General features: G+C 40.3%; 1 protein-coding gene across 13 annotated transcripts in view; it reads left to right on the top strand.

Moving 5' to 3' along the window:
• The window catches only part of LOC106936013 (protein tyrosine phosphatase receptor type F), a 161299-nt gene that overhangs the window by 5379 nt on the left and 139132 nt on the right, over positions 1-16788 (top strand). For all 13 annotated transcript variants that reach the window (XM_015016785.1, XM_015016818.1, XM_015016794.1 and 10 more), the window contains exons 2-3: positions 12631-12776; positions 13665-13806. In XM_015016785.1, coding sequence (XP_014872271.1) covers positions 12631-12776; positions 13665-13806 — 288 coding nt within the window. The remainder of the gene's footprint in view (positions 1-12630; positions 12777-13664; positions 13807-16788) is intronic.

Consider the following 16788-nt stretch of genomic DNA (forward strand, 5'->3'; position numbering starts at 1 on the left):
CTTAAAGTTCTTTGGTGGTTGTAAAATAGCTATGAAGTTTGATTCTGGGAGGGAAAAGTGGAAAATGTTTTATCGGTTGCTTTTAGCCAAAACAACACCCTTGGGACTCGCCCTAGTCACTAAAACCAACCTGGTTCAGTAACAAGTGCAAGTTGTAATAAAGAGAAAGAGCGACCGTTAACAGGTGTGCTCTGTGAAGCTAGCTGATTGCGGGCTGCTCGATCTGGCTAGTTCACAGGGTGAAAAAGGGTGGGACATCTGGATGGAGGTCGTTAGAAACCAGGCTAGTCTTTCTCGTGCCCAGCTTAAACAGAATGTCCTCTATATTCTCATCTTTAGTAATACTCAGGAGTTAGAGGCTTCTCGGACCCGTTAGATGGAGAGCTGGAGAGCACATCTCCCTCCTCTCAGAAGAGGAAGTAGAGAGAGAGAAGAGGGGAGAGGGGTGTTGCGCAACAACAGCGTAAAGTGTGCGACCCATGTACAGCAGCCCTAGTCCTCGTCACGGGTTCCAGACCTTTACCGCATGTCTTCACCCTCTCAGTTTTGTGTCTGTCAAATAAGTTACCAGTCAAAATAGTAAAAAAAAAATAAATAAATAAATAAATATTTATGCAGATGTATTATCAAAAAGACAGTAATTGCTGAAGAGGATTATTAAATACTCATTAAATTTTAATTTTTTATCCTTGCTTGTACTGTAATTAATGCAACAAACTATTGTGTGGTGAAAATATTTGGTTAATATGTCTCATCTCAAACCACCCTCTGCTGAAATAAATCTGACAAAATGTGCAGTAGTATTACCGTATTGTTTATTTGTATTAGCTTTTTCAAGGACTAAAAAGAGTATAAATACAAGGACAGGCAGATCTTAAAAATACAGAAATGATCAGATCACAATCCAAATAGATCCTGGAAATGAGCTTCTCTTCCTGACTGTAGCCATAGTGTGAAATTTAAATATGTATTAATCCCAATAGAGATGAACAACCACTGACCTGTTGCTGCATCCAGGTAATAAATGACCAACTCAAAATATTAAAGTAGAATGCTACTTTTATTAAGCAAATTACATCTGCAGAGAAGTTAATTTAATTACTGGTTCTGTTGTATTCCTCTGACTTTTCTGTCCCAAAACTAGCAAAAGAAGTTAAATTCAGTGGCATCCACTTTTTTTGAAGAACCTAAAAAACTCTCATCCCATCCAATGACATTGTTAGGATATTATTTAAATATGCTGACTCTTTAAGATGCTCAGAGTAGAGTTAGGGTGAAGCCTTGATTATTATTACGTCGTTCTGCTTTTGCGCTGTCTTTAATCTCGGTTTTGCAGATAGGTACAAGCAAAAGTGAATTATTAGCACAAAATGCTGGATTGCACATATTTTTCCTCTTGCGAGTTGCTGCCTTTATTGCATCCATTTACCATTTCAACACGCTTCACTGGGGATTTTTAGGATGCTCAGTTTTTTTTTTTCTTCTTTGCGTTGTGCCTCCAGTGAGAGTTAGACTGCCCTAGTCTCTAATTTCAGTGATCATATCATTTACGGATTAAAACTACTGTGTCAGGCATTTTAATTAACTGACAAAGACAGTCTGATGCCACAAGTTGCTACATGATAAATATGTATGTGTATTTATTATGGGCACACCCAAACCACTTCTACGAGAATAAAAGGTGGAGTTAAAAAACAAACGGAAGTTGAGACAAAAAAGATTTGCTAGGAAAAATTGTCCTTGGTACAGCGTTTATTTATGTGTAGTGTAAGCAGTCACAGGAAGAGGCCCAAAGCTGCTATTATCCACCCTGTAAAGCAAAAAAACACATAGAATTAAGATAAGGCAGCTGGGGGGGTCAAAAATAACACCTACCACTAATCACAGGGTTGTGTTCGTTTGGTGCCTTTAATTTGTATGGAACTTAGTTATGCGAGTTTGATATTTCTGGTTTGGATCTGCTGTATTACAGGGCAGCCTGTAGACAGATATTATGGCCGAGGTGCCTGGCAAGTTTCTCATTACATGGGCTAAGTCTGTTCCCCCCGTCGCTCCCCCCGAAAAGCTAAGCAGCCAAGCAAACCACAGGAAGAAAACATGTTAGCTTTTCCTTCATAGCTGTGTGTTTATTCTAAGACAGACACATTTTAAAGGTTGTCATCATATGTTTACTCTCATTCATATTCTAATGCCAGAAAAGATAAATACAGTACCCCTCCCCCCACCTCGCCCCTCTCCGTTTTGAAATCAAAAGTTGTGAAAAAGTAATATGAGTATACCATAGTAGGTGAAATCAAAATTGAGTTTTTATATGGTGATTTAGTTTACAGAGGGACTAAAGTCATCAAACTGTTTTGGCCTAACATTAAGAAATAATTGTTTTGATTTTTAAATCATAAATTAAATGTGATTAACTACATTTTGGGTTGCTGAGATTAGTTTCACTAAACACAACAGGGTCTGATTACTGTCAGAGCTGTAAAACAAAGAAATCAGGTCAATAGAATCTAACTGGCAGCACGAAGTAGGATAAGAGATCTTATATCACACAAAGCCATTTTATAGCACAATCAAGTAACTATGTTACCAGTTCTAAAAAGGCTGTATATGTCAGACATTACTTAAAATAAGGTTTACTTTGACACCTTGAAATTGGGCCTCTGTCTCTTTAAGAAGCTCCTATTCTTTCTGGCACTCTGTCATCACAACAATGCTTCTCATGCCGTTTACAACCGTTCCTAGGAGCGTTGCGCTGAGAAATAGTTTGTATGATGAGCTCAGCGAACGTGCAGTTCCACCAGGTGTTTGCTAATTGCTGCTGCTGCTAGTCTAGAGGAGCTGAGTGGGGAGATGAGTGAGTGAAAGCAACACTGCAGGTATGTTTTTGATGAGGGAATAACATGATATAAAGCTCAAAGAAGTCAATTTTAGATAATATTTTTCTAATCCCCTTTAATAAACTAGCACATCATGCCCCAATCTAAAGAATCGCCAGAGGGAAAAAAAAAATAAAAAATCTGGAGAGGATGAAATCTGCTTTTGTGGTTATCTTTGTATGATGTCAAATATATTTAAGTGTGAATTAAAGCTAAAACAGCACCGCAGGTATAAATAAAAGCTGCCTGTGAGTCCTGTCAGTGTTATGGCTTTATGAGATCATTCATGTCATGTCATCACTGAGCAGCCAAACAATACAGTGTGATTACTCTGAGTGCTGGTCATTGATCCCTGGGGAGCTCAGTCCATCTCTCTATGGCCTCCTCAAACACAACAGGCCACCAGAAGGTCATCCTCAAGGTCAGACATACGCTTCTCTTAAACGCAGCGGTTACCTCTGAGGCTCTGCCTTTCTGACTTATTTCTCTGGCTTTAATCACTTTTTATGTCAAGGCACTGTGCCATGCAGTAACTCTTTTATTGTCCTGTTTGTGATCCTTGATGCTCCATGGCAAAGTAACTGCACTTTATTGCCACTTTTGACAGTTTTTTTGCTGTTATTGTGCCAGTGACTTGATCATAAAGAAGAGTTCTCACAGGAGGGGGCTTTTACTAATCATAAAACTACACTCAGCATGAGTATCACATGAATTATGGGCTTTTAATGATTATTTGAGCCATTCCATTTAGGGGGTGGAAAGTTATTTAAACGCACAACCTAAAGGATTTTAAAAACAAGATTGGGGTGGATTCAGTTTGAATTCATTATGCTTTTTCTCTAGTCCCCCAACCCGTACACCTCCACTGATATCTTGACAACTTGCACAACTTTGCAAGTTGTGGAAAATAAGATTCTTTGCATGATTTTGGCTGGATATTTGAGCACGGAGCTGTATCTAAGTGATTTCCTGCTTTAGACGATTTGTCCAAGCGGGTTGAATGTCAGGGCCATTCCTGAAGTTTGCTTCATTCAAAAACCTGTTTTGATTTGTCTTTGGGATCATTGTCGTGTCCCAGGAGTTGGCAGCCTTTAAAACTCACTCCTGCAAAATAAAATCAGTCTGGAGCTGCAAAACCTACATGCACCTTTGAGGGAAGGTAGTTTATTGGATTTTATGGTTGCCTTTAGTGTAAAATTTGGTTGTGTATTGGTTAAATGAAAGAACTGATATTTCTATTAATACTTTTTGGGTTTAATTTAAAGAAAAACATTTTCTTTTGAATAAGACAAAATTACATATTAATAAGACAAAATGACTAACCCTAACCCACAAAAGATGCTTCCTGCTGGTCTGTTATGGGGTTTTATGCTAAGGAAAGGCAAAATTTAATTTCTCCACCCATTTCAATTCAATGCTGTTCAGTTTTATATAATTTTAGTCACAGATTTAAAGAGCCACAACAGCAGAGCCAAACATCGGCAGGCTGCTGAGATCGTTTCCTTTAGGACACCCACCAAAAAATCTGAAGAATTTGTTGGTACTTCTATTATTTCCTGCACTTCTAGACTGAATCAGTGATGCAGACCCTTGAGATCATGCTACCACCACCACCGTGCCTGACAGGAGACATTTGGTTTGTTTGTTACGGTGTCTGAAAATGCTTTTTTATTTTGGAGCGTCCTGTCGGTCAATGAGGATTCTCTCTTTTGTGGAAAGTGACACCAGTTTCTATCAGTTTCCACATCACGGATGGTTGCATCTTGTTTTAATAGGTTTTTTTCCCCCAAAATACTAGAATCTTTTTTAGGTAATACGTCACAGCTGGGCATTCCAAAAGGAGAATGATCCAAACACACATCAAAACTGGTTTTCAAATGGTTGCATTAAACTTCCAGATTGGCCTTCTCAAAGCCCTGACATCAGTACAATTTGAAAATCTGTGGACTGTAATTAAAAGCCAGGAACGCAACCAAGTTAAATGAACTCTACCAGTTTTGGCTTAGAGGACTGGTCGAATATGCATGTTGCTGATTACAAAAAGCTTGTAGTCAAAAGCCCAATCATTGCACATCATTAAAGAGCCCAAAATGAATCAAACTTTCATGTCAAATTAGGTTTAACATATTTTATTAGGAGTCCAAGCATGTTTAGAATGATTTTAAACACTCCCTAACTCGTTTTGTCACCACTTCTACCTACAACTTAACCTTTGGAAATTGAATTGGCAGTTTCTGATGCTCAGACAAAGGAATGATGCAATGGCAAAGTGGTTTAGGAGATGGGTGGCCAGATGGGGTCTTGGGTGGGGGCCCTGCAAATTGGATTGTATTTTTAAGTGCCCATATGGCCACCCAGTTCAAACACTGACAGGGACAACAATTGATTCTCTTTTAATTAAAAGTAACCATATCCACCTTAGAGAGGCAGTCTGAGAGTAATGCGGTTAGCACACTGCTGTGGTCCACAATATATACAAACAGCTGCACCCACAATGCAACCTGGGTACAAAGGAGCTGGGAAAAACAAAGCGATATTAAAGCTGAGAATAGCGAAGATGAAGTGGGAATATGGAGCAGATTTGAAGGGAAGTTGGTTTCATGTGCCGATGCAGCAGTGTCAGAATTCAGGGAGAAACGTGTCATCGAAGGTTAATGACGTGAGATTAATAGTTTAATTAGAGAGCTCAGTCGCAGGGCTGGAGGCAGTCACCCAAACTCTCTGCTGTGGCCCAGCGTTGGCACCGGCGCAGGATGACAGGAAATGTCAGTCTTTGACAGACAGGGAGACATTTCAATTATTATTTTATTGACAGTAGTAGCTTCACTTCCTTTCTGCCAGTTGTTTTCCTTCCTGTTTATCACACTGATCTTTGGTGTGCATTCATGGTTGAATGGCTATCGAAAGTGTCACAATCAGGAGCAAGGCGAGTGAGCTGGAATCTTCTTGTTGTGTCATTTTTTTTCTCTCTTATTACATGATTTAATTTCCTCTCTCTACTCAGCTTCTGGAGAGCTGAATCTCTTAAGACTCCTGGGGCTTGTGGGTGAGATGATGAGAACAAAGGTAGGGGCTCTTTATGGTCTCGGAGGGAAGGCCAATCAAAGTCTGACAAATTAATGAGGTTAGTGGGGTTGTGGGGATGAATTGGTAGCTAACCCCCAAAATGGGGTTTTGTGAAAAAGCCTGTGGCCATCTCATCATCTGAGCCCCCCTGCCCTTATCCCTCCAAGGATTACTTAACACACTTAGCGTTTTTCCCACTTGGTCGGCTAATGTCAAGGTCCGAGCTAAGGCGTCCTACAAGGTGCCTGAATTTCCCTCTCAGGAATTACAGCAGCGCTAAATGCTGGCTTTAATTAATACTGGGCTCCTATACAGTTTCCCTTTTAAAATGTCTTATTTTTCTAGAGATTTCCAGTAATTTTTTTTTAGACATTTCCTTTGAAGATAGTTCTACAGTGGACATGCTTTAGATGTGAACTTGAATGGATGGAAGGATGGATGGATGTATTGATGTGCAAAAGTGTAGATGGATGGATTTAAGGAGACAACTTTTAGAATCAGGCAAAGGGAAATGAGCTTTGGAAATTTTCCCACACTTTTTCTTTTCCATATATTTAAATTGCCTGCTTTTCCAGACTGTCGGAACCCTGAAGATATCTATACACCATTATATATTCAAGCTGCATACACAATGCTCCATTTTCCTCTTTCTGTTTTGTTTTGCATGCATGTGTCCCCAGGTTGACACCCACACAAGCCTTCAAACATTCAGACGTCCTTCGTCGTGTCAAATTGGAGAAAAAAAAATGTTTTTATGACATTCATTGTAAATGAGCAAATTTCACCGAGTGAACTCTGTGAACATGGGAGGTGATGTTGCCCCCGGGTTGTGTAAATGAGCTGTATGGTCCATGCAACACCTTAGCAAGCTCATCTTATAGGTCAGGGCTGCATCCATTTAGAGGCTGTTAATGGAAGACAGGGAGTGATGTTTCCCTTCTTCTGCATTGTGCTGCAGACAATACATCAGCCATTATAAAAGCTGCAAAAGCCTTTGTACTTGTACTGATTTATTGCCTAATTCTGTTGCAGAGGTGTAAAAATATAAAAGCAGAAATAGTTTTAACTTAAGCAGACGTATGCAGAGTTTCTGCTTTTATCCTGTGTCTTTTTCCCACAAGGTAGCAAGTGGGTTGAAAGAAGTCAGAGATTGTGAGTCATCTTAGACTAGCTCTTCTAGGTTGGGGCTTCGGTTTAAATACCACAGGTAATGTAACACCTCAGACTCCCGGTCGAGTAATACCTGCAACATCTACTGTCTCGCCATCTTTAGGCACATAGCAAAGCTTTTATCGTCCCATATTATAAAACAATCATTTCAAATGCTCACTCTGAGTGTTTTTTTTCCTTTTTTATTTCAAATGTCATTGAGCATGTTTCACTGACAATGAAAAAGCAAGAGAGCAGACTTGAGAGATGCCTCCCTGCCTCATAATCAGCTTGAGAAGATGAAAGCCATTACAGTAATGTTGTTCACACTGGAAAGAGATGAGTGAAGGGTAATTGCACTCAGACTTCTCCTTCTTCTCCACTGTCTTGAATAATTCAGGTCGAACTGGAAGGCCTGATAGAAAGCCTGTCTTCATCTGTCCACAGGGGTTTTGAAAGTTTGATGTTTTTCTTTTCTCTTCTCTAGGTTTAAACATTTTAAGTACAGTAACTCAGTAAGGGTGAAGCACATTACTCTTGTGATTTCACTATAGCTCTGGTAGCACTTACGAAGATCCATCTTTCTTTGGCCACTGAACTATCTGTGTATAAAAGAAAAACAAAATCTCTGGTTTTTGTCTTATCAGAAGTGAATGTAATGTGAGCTGAATATTGAAACTGAGACATCCAGCAAGCCCCTGGAAAGGCATTTGCTCTTCAGGTACTTTGGAGTATGAAATGCCAATAAGATAAACGCGATAATCACAGCTGGCTCTCATTTGCTTAATGTCACATTGTCTGAAAATATTGCAGAAAGGGAAGATGTAGATCTGGGTTGTCTGATATATCGGCATCAACATCGGTATTATTAATAATTGTTCAGGAGGTTATTAGCAATGTGGAATTTAGTCCAAGAGCAGAAATAAGGAAAACTGTAGATGTTAGCTTCTGCAGTAGAGCAGAAATGGTTTTAACTGTGCCTATTGGTGCATGTTAAGGTACATTTGGTGTTCGTCAACCGTACATTGAGCAAACAGACCTGCAATGACTTATATCTCCATCAGATTTGTTAAAAGGTCTTTGCACATGTGCCATTTTCAATCCCAAATAACCCGGTGTTCCTTCAGATTCAGCCATAAAACAGAAGCGCAGATAGGAAGACATGATGTTTATTGGTTTAAACAAACAGCCCGAAGTGCAGTTGACTCTGTCAGGGTAAATAACTTGCAGGGAAGACAGCTTTATATGGAATTAATTGCAAACAAGTTGCCTGCTAATGGTCTGAAAAGGGCCTTAATGGAAGTGTTCCATTAAAACAACCAGTGCTGATGCCATCAGACAAATTCCCACTAAGTGTTGTCCCATGAAAATGATAACTTGCTAATCCATTATTAATAAGAATTAATGGTTTTCTCTCTGCTGTGTGTGTATCGATCCCTGATACTCTACCCTGCAGAGTAGCTCTCTCATTGGGAACCCTGGCAGGCTAGGGAATACACTAATTGTTAGCCACATAAGAGCCATTTACGCAGCTCTCCCTGCTGCTGCTGCTGCTGCTGCATTTATTACAAGCTAGCTGTGAGGCTTTCAGCAAGAAGAGGAGAAAAAAAAAACTTTTTACTATCATGAACAATTGCACATAAAATCTTAGTTTTTTTTATCTGTTTTACAATTTCCCATCTGCTTTTTTATTCCGTACTTAAATCCAGTGAAATATAAGAGAGCCGTAGCACCCCCACCAACACCTTTCAAGCTTTTAAATGCTCCAGACCCCACAAATACAGCTGCAGGCATGAAGCTAACTGACAGAAGCATTTTAATCCCCGAAACCCAAAGCAGCCTTTAGATTCCCTCAGTCCATCCTAAGACCAGGATCTCTGTGTAGACTCATCAATATCCTGCAACCTGTCTCAGGTTTAAGTTTCACATCTTCATGGCACCAATATGAATCTTTCACTGCTGAACATGGACTCTGCAGCATACCAGCTAAACATCATGATTCAGTTTTAATGACGTCGATTAGAAAGTGCCAGCACTTTGTGTTAAGCTTTTGGCCTCAAAGCACTAAAAAAGCTTTAAATTCATTTCCCTAATGACTCTGATTTGTTCAGACTGTTTTTCCATTAAATGTGGTGTTTTTTTTTTTTGTTTTTTTTTGCAATTTATAAATTAATGTATTCACTTTATTAGTTATATAGCTAAAGTTTTTTTTTTGTTTTTTTTGCTCTTGGAAAGGTAAAATATCTTTTTCCAGCCCCAGTCGCGTATGCATTTCAGTACAACAGTACTGTTTTGAAGAGATACCACTTTCTAAGACATTAGTTTAGTGTCTGTAGGCATTTGATGGTTACCATGGAAATGTATACAATAATTTAAAAAAATTACCCTTTGTAAAATACTGTTTGATGTCTTTCAAAGTGCCAAAGAAGTGACCGGTGTTCTTCCACTCAATAGATACAGAGCGATGCAGTTCTCCCCCTCCCCTGCTTGTTTCTGCACACTGTCACACTGTAAGCTAGCTGGAAGGAGCTAGCTTACAAAATGGAGAATAGACCAACTTATCAATTAACTTATATTTTGTTGCAGAAATTCCCCAAAAAGTTTCTCCAGTCTAATTTTTGCAGAAGTTGGAACAATTGTAGCTTTCTTGTATTATAAAAGTTACATCTAAAGTGTAACTAAACCAGCCAGAGACAATTTTTTAAAAACATTCCACCAAAGGGGGCGAAGTTAAAAGACACAGAGGGGTGTGGCCAAGTGTCAGGATGAATAGACATCAACCAAGCTGTGCCGGTTTAACCAATAGGAAAATTCAACTGCAGTAGCCACTGTTCAACCCAAAGAGGGCAGCACTGGGACGGTTTTTGGCAAAAATATTTCAGAATTAAAGTAATTTACAAAATATTTCGCAATTTGCTTAGAAATAATAGATAGTATCCATAACAACCAATTTATACTGCATAAAAAAAACAGTTGATTTGGGGTTTAGTTGGGCTTTAAAAGCATGAAACTGCTGTGTTGTCAAGGTGTGGGAATCTCCTCACTTGAAAAACCTAAACAGTATAACTGTGCAAACTTGTTGCCAAACTATTCTGGACAATTAATCCAGAAACTTCTGTGCATTGTAGTTTTGAATGTGATGTTGCAAAGCACTGAAGGAGTGCATCTAGGAGCTTGCAGTCATGGCTGAGAGAAGGATTTGCATAGGTAGGCTCGTGTGTTTTCCACCTTGTCCTTTTTATTGTTTTCATGTGACAACTGCCTGACAGGCAGAAAAATGGGACACAGGCAAGGAAGAAAAGGTTGAGTCTGGATTCTGTTTCCTTTAGAAAAGAACTGACAAACCCACCAGTCTTATATTCTCACTCGCCTGCAGTGGCAACAGCGATGGAGGAACACAAAATCTCTCTGAGTCAAGAAGTAAACGCTCGTGGCTGTTTGTTGGAGAGTGCTTGGACCACTATTAACCCCAGCTGTAAGTCAGGGATGTAGGGTCACCAGAGGGCTTCTCCAGAGTTTTGTGACTGAATCTGAGATCTGGATTAACAATGAACAGCTCCAAATTTGAAGCAGATTGGCCTTTGAGTTATAGGTCAACCATAGAAGTATGTTTGAGAGGATTAATGCAGGAAGAACACGGCTGTGAGGCCAGTTTACTCTGATCCCCCGTTTTACTGACACTTAACTTAAATGTTTGTAACAACATATATTTTTGACATTTTTTATTTAAAGTAAGGGCACAAGTGTGTTTTTTTTTTAAGCTGTTTGATCCTCCCTTGAAATCACAAACTGGAAAGATGGCAATTTAAATGAAACCGCTACGGACAGATGTCGGCAGCGGCTCTTGGAAGTCAGATTGGCGATAATCGCTTCTTCGGGATTCCAGCTCAGCAGCCATGCGCGCAGCGATGCATGCTCAGACATACGTCCCTAATGCTTATCGAGTTGTAATCTTAAACATAGCTCACCCGCTGCTACCTGCATGTTTGTCAGTAAGTCACTCTACAGCAATAGAAAAGGATTTACTACTGGGCTATGATACCATAAACGTTAATCCTAAGAGATACAGAGGGCATAAAAAATTAAATTGAACAGGATGGATGGATGATTGACTGGTTGATTGATGGATGGATGGGTTTGCTGATGGATGGATGAGTGGATCAGATGAATGATGGATGGATGGGTGGATCAACTGATGACAGACAAGAATAAAATAAATGTGTTCCTTAAGTTTGTTACATAAAACTCGTTCAGGGATAATTAATTGTTTTTTCCTGTTATACTTTTGCTTTTAGTCAATTCAGCATCAACATATATAAACTCATAAAGAGTCAGTTTAAATTGACGACATTTGCATCGTTCAAGAACACAGGTACATTTCCTTTAGCTGAACAGGAAATACTTGAAACCTGCAGATTTCCTGGCTAGTGTTTCACCTAATGATGCCCTCTATGTCTGACCAGCTGTATTTAGAGGTGCATAAAGCCATCCAGAGTGACGTGAAGATATTACGCATTCTCTCGCACTTCAGCGCCTGCAGACCTGCAGTATCTATTTCCTTTACATCATCGGTGTGTCATCCCTCGAGGTGGGAAAGTGATCCCCAGCAACGACAGCTTGCAACATTTCTTCTTCTTCTTGTTCAAAGATAGAGACCGGTGACCTGATAGGTGGACCTGGAGAAGCCGATCACTGCAGGCTCTCTCCAGGCCTGAATGCGGTGCAGAGTTATGCTAACTGGATATTGACCCGCCCCTTTCCCATATTTTTCCCACAATCTCACTGAGGGAACGCCAGCAGCTCCTATTTATTCACGGCGTAATGATTTACCTCCATTGTGCATGCCTCCGTCTGCGGTTCAGGTGATCCCCCCACCCCCACCTGCCTCTTTAACGACTCCACAGATGAAACATGAGCTGACGGAGGCCTTAATGAGGACAATGGCTCACGTTCTTGAAGCCGGGATTATGCATGTCTGCACGGGGAGACTGTATCACGGAGCTCAAGGTGTGCTCATTGTAGCGTCATGTCAGTTTTGACAGTCTGTCAATGAAATGCATTCCTCATTGTTTTGGACACAATGATTCTGGGTGTGGTGCCCAGTAAAAACCCCTGAAGGCAGTGGGAGGAAAACAGTTGGAGGAGCTCTCCATGGCAGGGCACACTGTTGTTGTAAACACATATAATCTGTGAAGTCTGAAGGATGAACAGAGTCTGAACACAGTAGTTTGCCGTGTTTGGATTGTGGGGGATGGCAGCTGGTTTAGGCGTATCATCCTAAAAGAGGAAAGAAAAACATACAAATGTTAGAAATTCAACATGATGCAGTGACAGGCAGACACAAAAGGCAGGATTTTTTATTTTTTTTCCCATGACTGAGCTGCAGGTGTTCACAGCAACAATGCCCGTGTGAGTTGTCTCATGCCTGCTATTGTGCGGGGAAAGTGATATCTGAGGTTTTGCCACGTTTTAAAATGCAGGTGGGAGAAAAAAAAAAAACACTCACCTTTCCCCCCTTCTGTTCTGCTTTCCTTCCCAGGCAAGCCGAGTTTTATCAAAACTCCCGAGGACCAGACTGGCATCTCGGGCGGGGTTGCATCGTTTGTGTGCCGGTCCACGGGAGAGCCGAGGCCGAGGATCACCTGGATGAAGAAGGGCAAGAAAGTCAGCTCCCAGCGCTTCGAGGTGGGTAATAGAGGAATGCAGATACAAAAACAGCTGCAAGCTGTGACCTGTTATGCTTCCTTGTACCGGTTTGGATTGATCTATGGGAAATCTGAAAAGTTTTCGTTACAGTTTTTGCATGAAATCATTATTAGGTAATGGGATTTTAGTCTGGTCAATTTTTGAACCTTAAACCTGGAGAGGATTTTCACCTTCCATCAGGAAAACGGCGTAGTTACTGAAATGTTTGATAGGCCTAGTCAAAGTCCAGACCCAAATGATTGAACATTTACTCTGAATCCAGTCTCACTGAGGTTGATCAGTTTTGCAAAGAAGAATGAGGAAATATTTCCATCTTTAGATGTGCAAAGCTTATAGAGACGAGCACTAACAGAATTACAGCAAAAACCGATTCTAAAAACCGGGATTTAATGTGAAAAAGTCAAAGTAGTGAGAATACACTACCACACCCAATTTTGGGGAGTCAAACCAACTCTCTTTTTCTCCAGGTGAAACCCTAAAAACTTCACTTCCCTTTAATCTGGCTCCTTCTTGATTTTTTTTTTTCAGTCGCCCTTCATCCTCTTCTGCCTTTTTGCCCCTCCATCTTCCTCCTCCTCCTCTTCCTGAGCTTCACCCAATCTGGTCATGCACTCCCTTGAAGTATTCCCCTCCTTCTTTTAAGCACCTCTGAACACAAGAGGAACATCCTAGGTGGGAGTTCTCACTGTTTTCGGATCGCACCTGCTGAAAACTTTCAAACGTTAGCAGGAGGGGCAGCGTGTGAGAGCACATGAAAGAGTGTGCGGAAAGATCAAACAACAATCTTCCCCAAACTGGTTATATATGCAATAAATGTTTGCAAAATAAAGCCAACATGTCTCTCTCTTGTGCTTTTTCCACCCGCAGGTGATTGAATTCGATGAAGGGGCGAGCTCCGTGCTGCGGATCCAGCCGCTGCGCACCCACAGAGACGAAGCCATTTACGAGTGCACCGCCACTAACAGCGTTGGCGAGATCAACGCCAATGCCAAGCTCACAGTGCTGGAAGGTAAGACGAGGCTTTCTCCTTTCTTGGTTTTTCTCTTCCTCTCACTTTTTTTCATTAAACTCTTCCCTCTCTTCTTCCCCTCATCCGCTCGTAGTTGTGGGAGATTTTATTCTACCATACATCCAAAAGCAAATAGCAGTGTTTGCCTCAATAATTCAAACATAAGCATTTGCTAAAGCTGTGGATTTCTGGTATTGGCAGTGCAATGGAGGAGCAGATATGTCTTAATCTAAAGTCCAGAAGGTGAAAGGAACTGCAAGGGAAGCACAAATAAAACTGGTTCTCCAGCAAATTCGGTATATAACCTGGGAGGTAGTTAGTTGTATTTTAAAGAATTGCTTTTTCTAAATAGCTTTAAGGGAATATAAGCAACTGAATTATTGAGATTTATCACTTTTTTAATCTTTTTGGATCACTAATTTCCTCTATAATATGTGTATTTTAATACTTTTTCTCTAATCTGTACATCATTAAAATGATTTGAGCAGGAATGGAGCAGTTTGGAAGCAGGAATCTCCAGAGCTGTGCAGAGGGCGGATTTTTAATGTCCATTTCCGTTACAGTGACGTTAAAATCAGATCGTCTCTCATTCAAACAGAGTTTGCATTCTCTGCTTTAATTTCATCTTTCTTACACCCACACTCCCCTTTTTTCTGCGCTGTCCATGCCGGTTTGATGATATCATCTCGGCTTGCATAATCCTCCTTAAAGGAACTTTTCTTCGCTGCAAAGAAAGTTTTTTTTATTTATTTCTCATTTACCCCCTTCCCTGTTTGCAGCATCATAAAGAATGTTTTTGGCTGTGAAGGCAAACAGGGCTTGACGTGACCTGAAGCTCTTATGAATGTGATGAGATTAATCACAGTTTTAGTGTTGGAGGGCCAAGTAGGACACCGAGGTTGGTTTGCCTCTGTTAGAGGAACGTGGACTGTCAAGATTAATAGTCGGCAGCGGGGAAACTGTTCTTATCAGCAGCACTGCTCTCATGTTGGCTTCTCTCCCTGATCATGCACTTACATACCAAACAGAAACATCCTGCGTGTTTTTTACTCTCGGGGCCTGCTTATGTGTATGGGATGAATACATTTTACATTTCTTTAAAAAGTCACTGTACAGCGTATGGTCGATGGTTCACCCTGGACAGATCGCCAGCCCATCATCGGTCAACACAGAGACACACACTCACACCCAAAGGCAATTTAGAGACACCAATTAACCTAGCAGTCACGTTTTTAGACTATGGGAGGAACCTGGAGCACCCAGAGAAAAGCTACACCCACACAGAGAACATGAAGAAAGACCCCAGGCTGGGATTCTAACCCAGGACCTTCTTGCTTCATGGCAACAGAGCCACCAACTGCTTCCCCATGCAGCCTGACACTAAAACAATGCATTAGATTCTGTTTATTTTGCTACATGACAAGAATTGGTCTATTCTTTTTAGAAAGAATAATTTTTCTTCCATTTCATAATTATCCAAAAATCCCAGCAAAAATCGGTAGTTGCGATGTGAAAAAATTTGAAACATAGCGCTGCAACTAGTGATTATTTTATTGATTATTATGAACATTGTATAAAAATATCAGGAAAATGCTGCAGATTTTTTATTTAAGACTTTTTTACACTATTTTAAATATTCATTAAAAAAATTGCATATAAACAAATAATTCAAGTCAATAATTCAAGAAACATTTCATTGCTTACATGCAACAACTGAGCAATCCTCCAGTGTATGCTTGATCATTTGTTGCAAAGGATGCATCTGAAGCGAACAAACCCCATCACCATCAACTGTCATGTGATTTATCAATACAGTGTAGAGCTGATTGGTTTATTTTTTGGATTAACTGATTAATGGACAGCAAAACGTGCTTAATGTATTTTTTTTCCACACAGAATTTGAACTGGGTAAATTTTAAATTATTTTACTTGAGGAGTTTTACAGCCAGGAATATTCTTTTCTTTTTTTTTAAATGAAAGATATTTTGCTCTGCGTGTGTTCTCAGTCTGTATACTCCTGGTAACTATTAATCAATTACTAAATTAATTGACAATTATTTTGGTAATCGACTAATCTCATTAGTCATTTCGGCCCTTGTGAAAAAGTTGCATTTTTGCAAGCTGCTGTATGAATGTCTACTGCAGGCTGCATTCAGTTTCGCACTCATGGTTATATTCCAAACCAAACAAAGATGTTGCTAGATGTTGTGGGTCTTCTCTTTCTCAACACCCGAGGCTCGTTCAGCTCTTTGTTTTGGTCGCACATACCAAAACAGTGAAGCCTCATAAAACCTGTGGACAGCTGTTCTCAGCTTACAAACTCAGGCAGGTTTCTTCTGCCCAGAGCAAAGTGGCAGACAGCCAGAGCAAACTGGTGAAGATGATGTCTTTGTCAGCGCCGTGGAGGAGAAGGTGCACGCACAAACACATCTGCGTGTGAATCTGGTCCACAGTAGGACATCTCAGGCTTGTTTGTTTACACTGAATGTGTGTGTGAGCGCTTAGGAGTGATCAAATGATGGTATGTAAAGGCATGTAGCTGTGATGTTATTGAGGGCTTCTGAGGTTTCACGCTGGTTATCTGAACCGGTGCGATCATGTGGCGTTCAGGCCGTGCCTCAAACCTTCTGCAGTTGTGATGATTGGCTGATGTGAACCTCAGACATCTACTCGCCTGCAAACCTGGAACTGGACTTAGTTTGATCCAAGCAAGAACAACTTTCTGGGAAATAAATGGCCCTGCGTGAAATTCTCACCGTTTGTTGATCTTCAGTGAAAATATCACAGTTCAAAAACTTAATTTATCTCAGATGGAGATTATAAATGTTGTCGTAACTCATGTCACCCAAATGACTTCAAAGAGTGGATGGTGCAAAATCACCATTAATATTTACAGTTATTAGTCCAATATTTAAAGTTTGCTTCTGGTAGGAAATAAGACATACCATTTAAAATGTACTAAAAGGTGTAAAGGAAGCATAC

The sequence above is a fragment of the Poecilia latipinna genome, unplaced genomic scaffold (assembly GCF_001443285.1).
Source record: "Poecilia latipinna isolate Pla-1442-1.1 unplaced genomic scaffold, P_latipinna-1.0 Scaffold75, whole genome shotgun sequence".
Classification (NCBI taxonomy): Eukaryota; Metazoa; Chordata; class Actinopteri; order Cyprinodontiformes; family Poeciliidae; genus Poecilia; species Poecilia latipinna.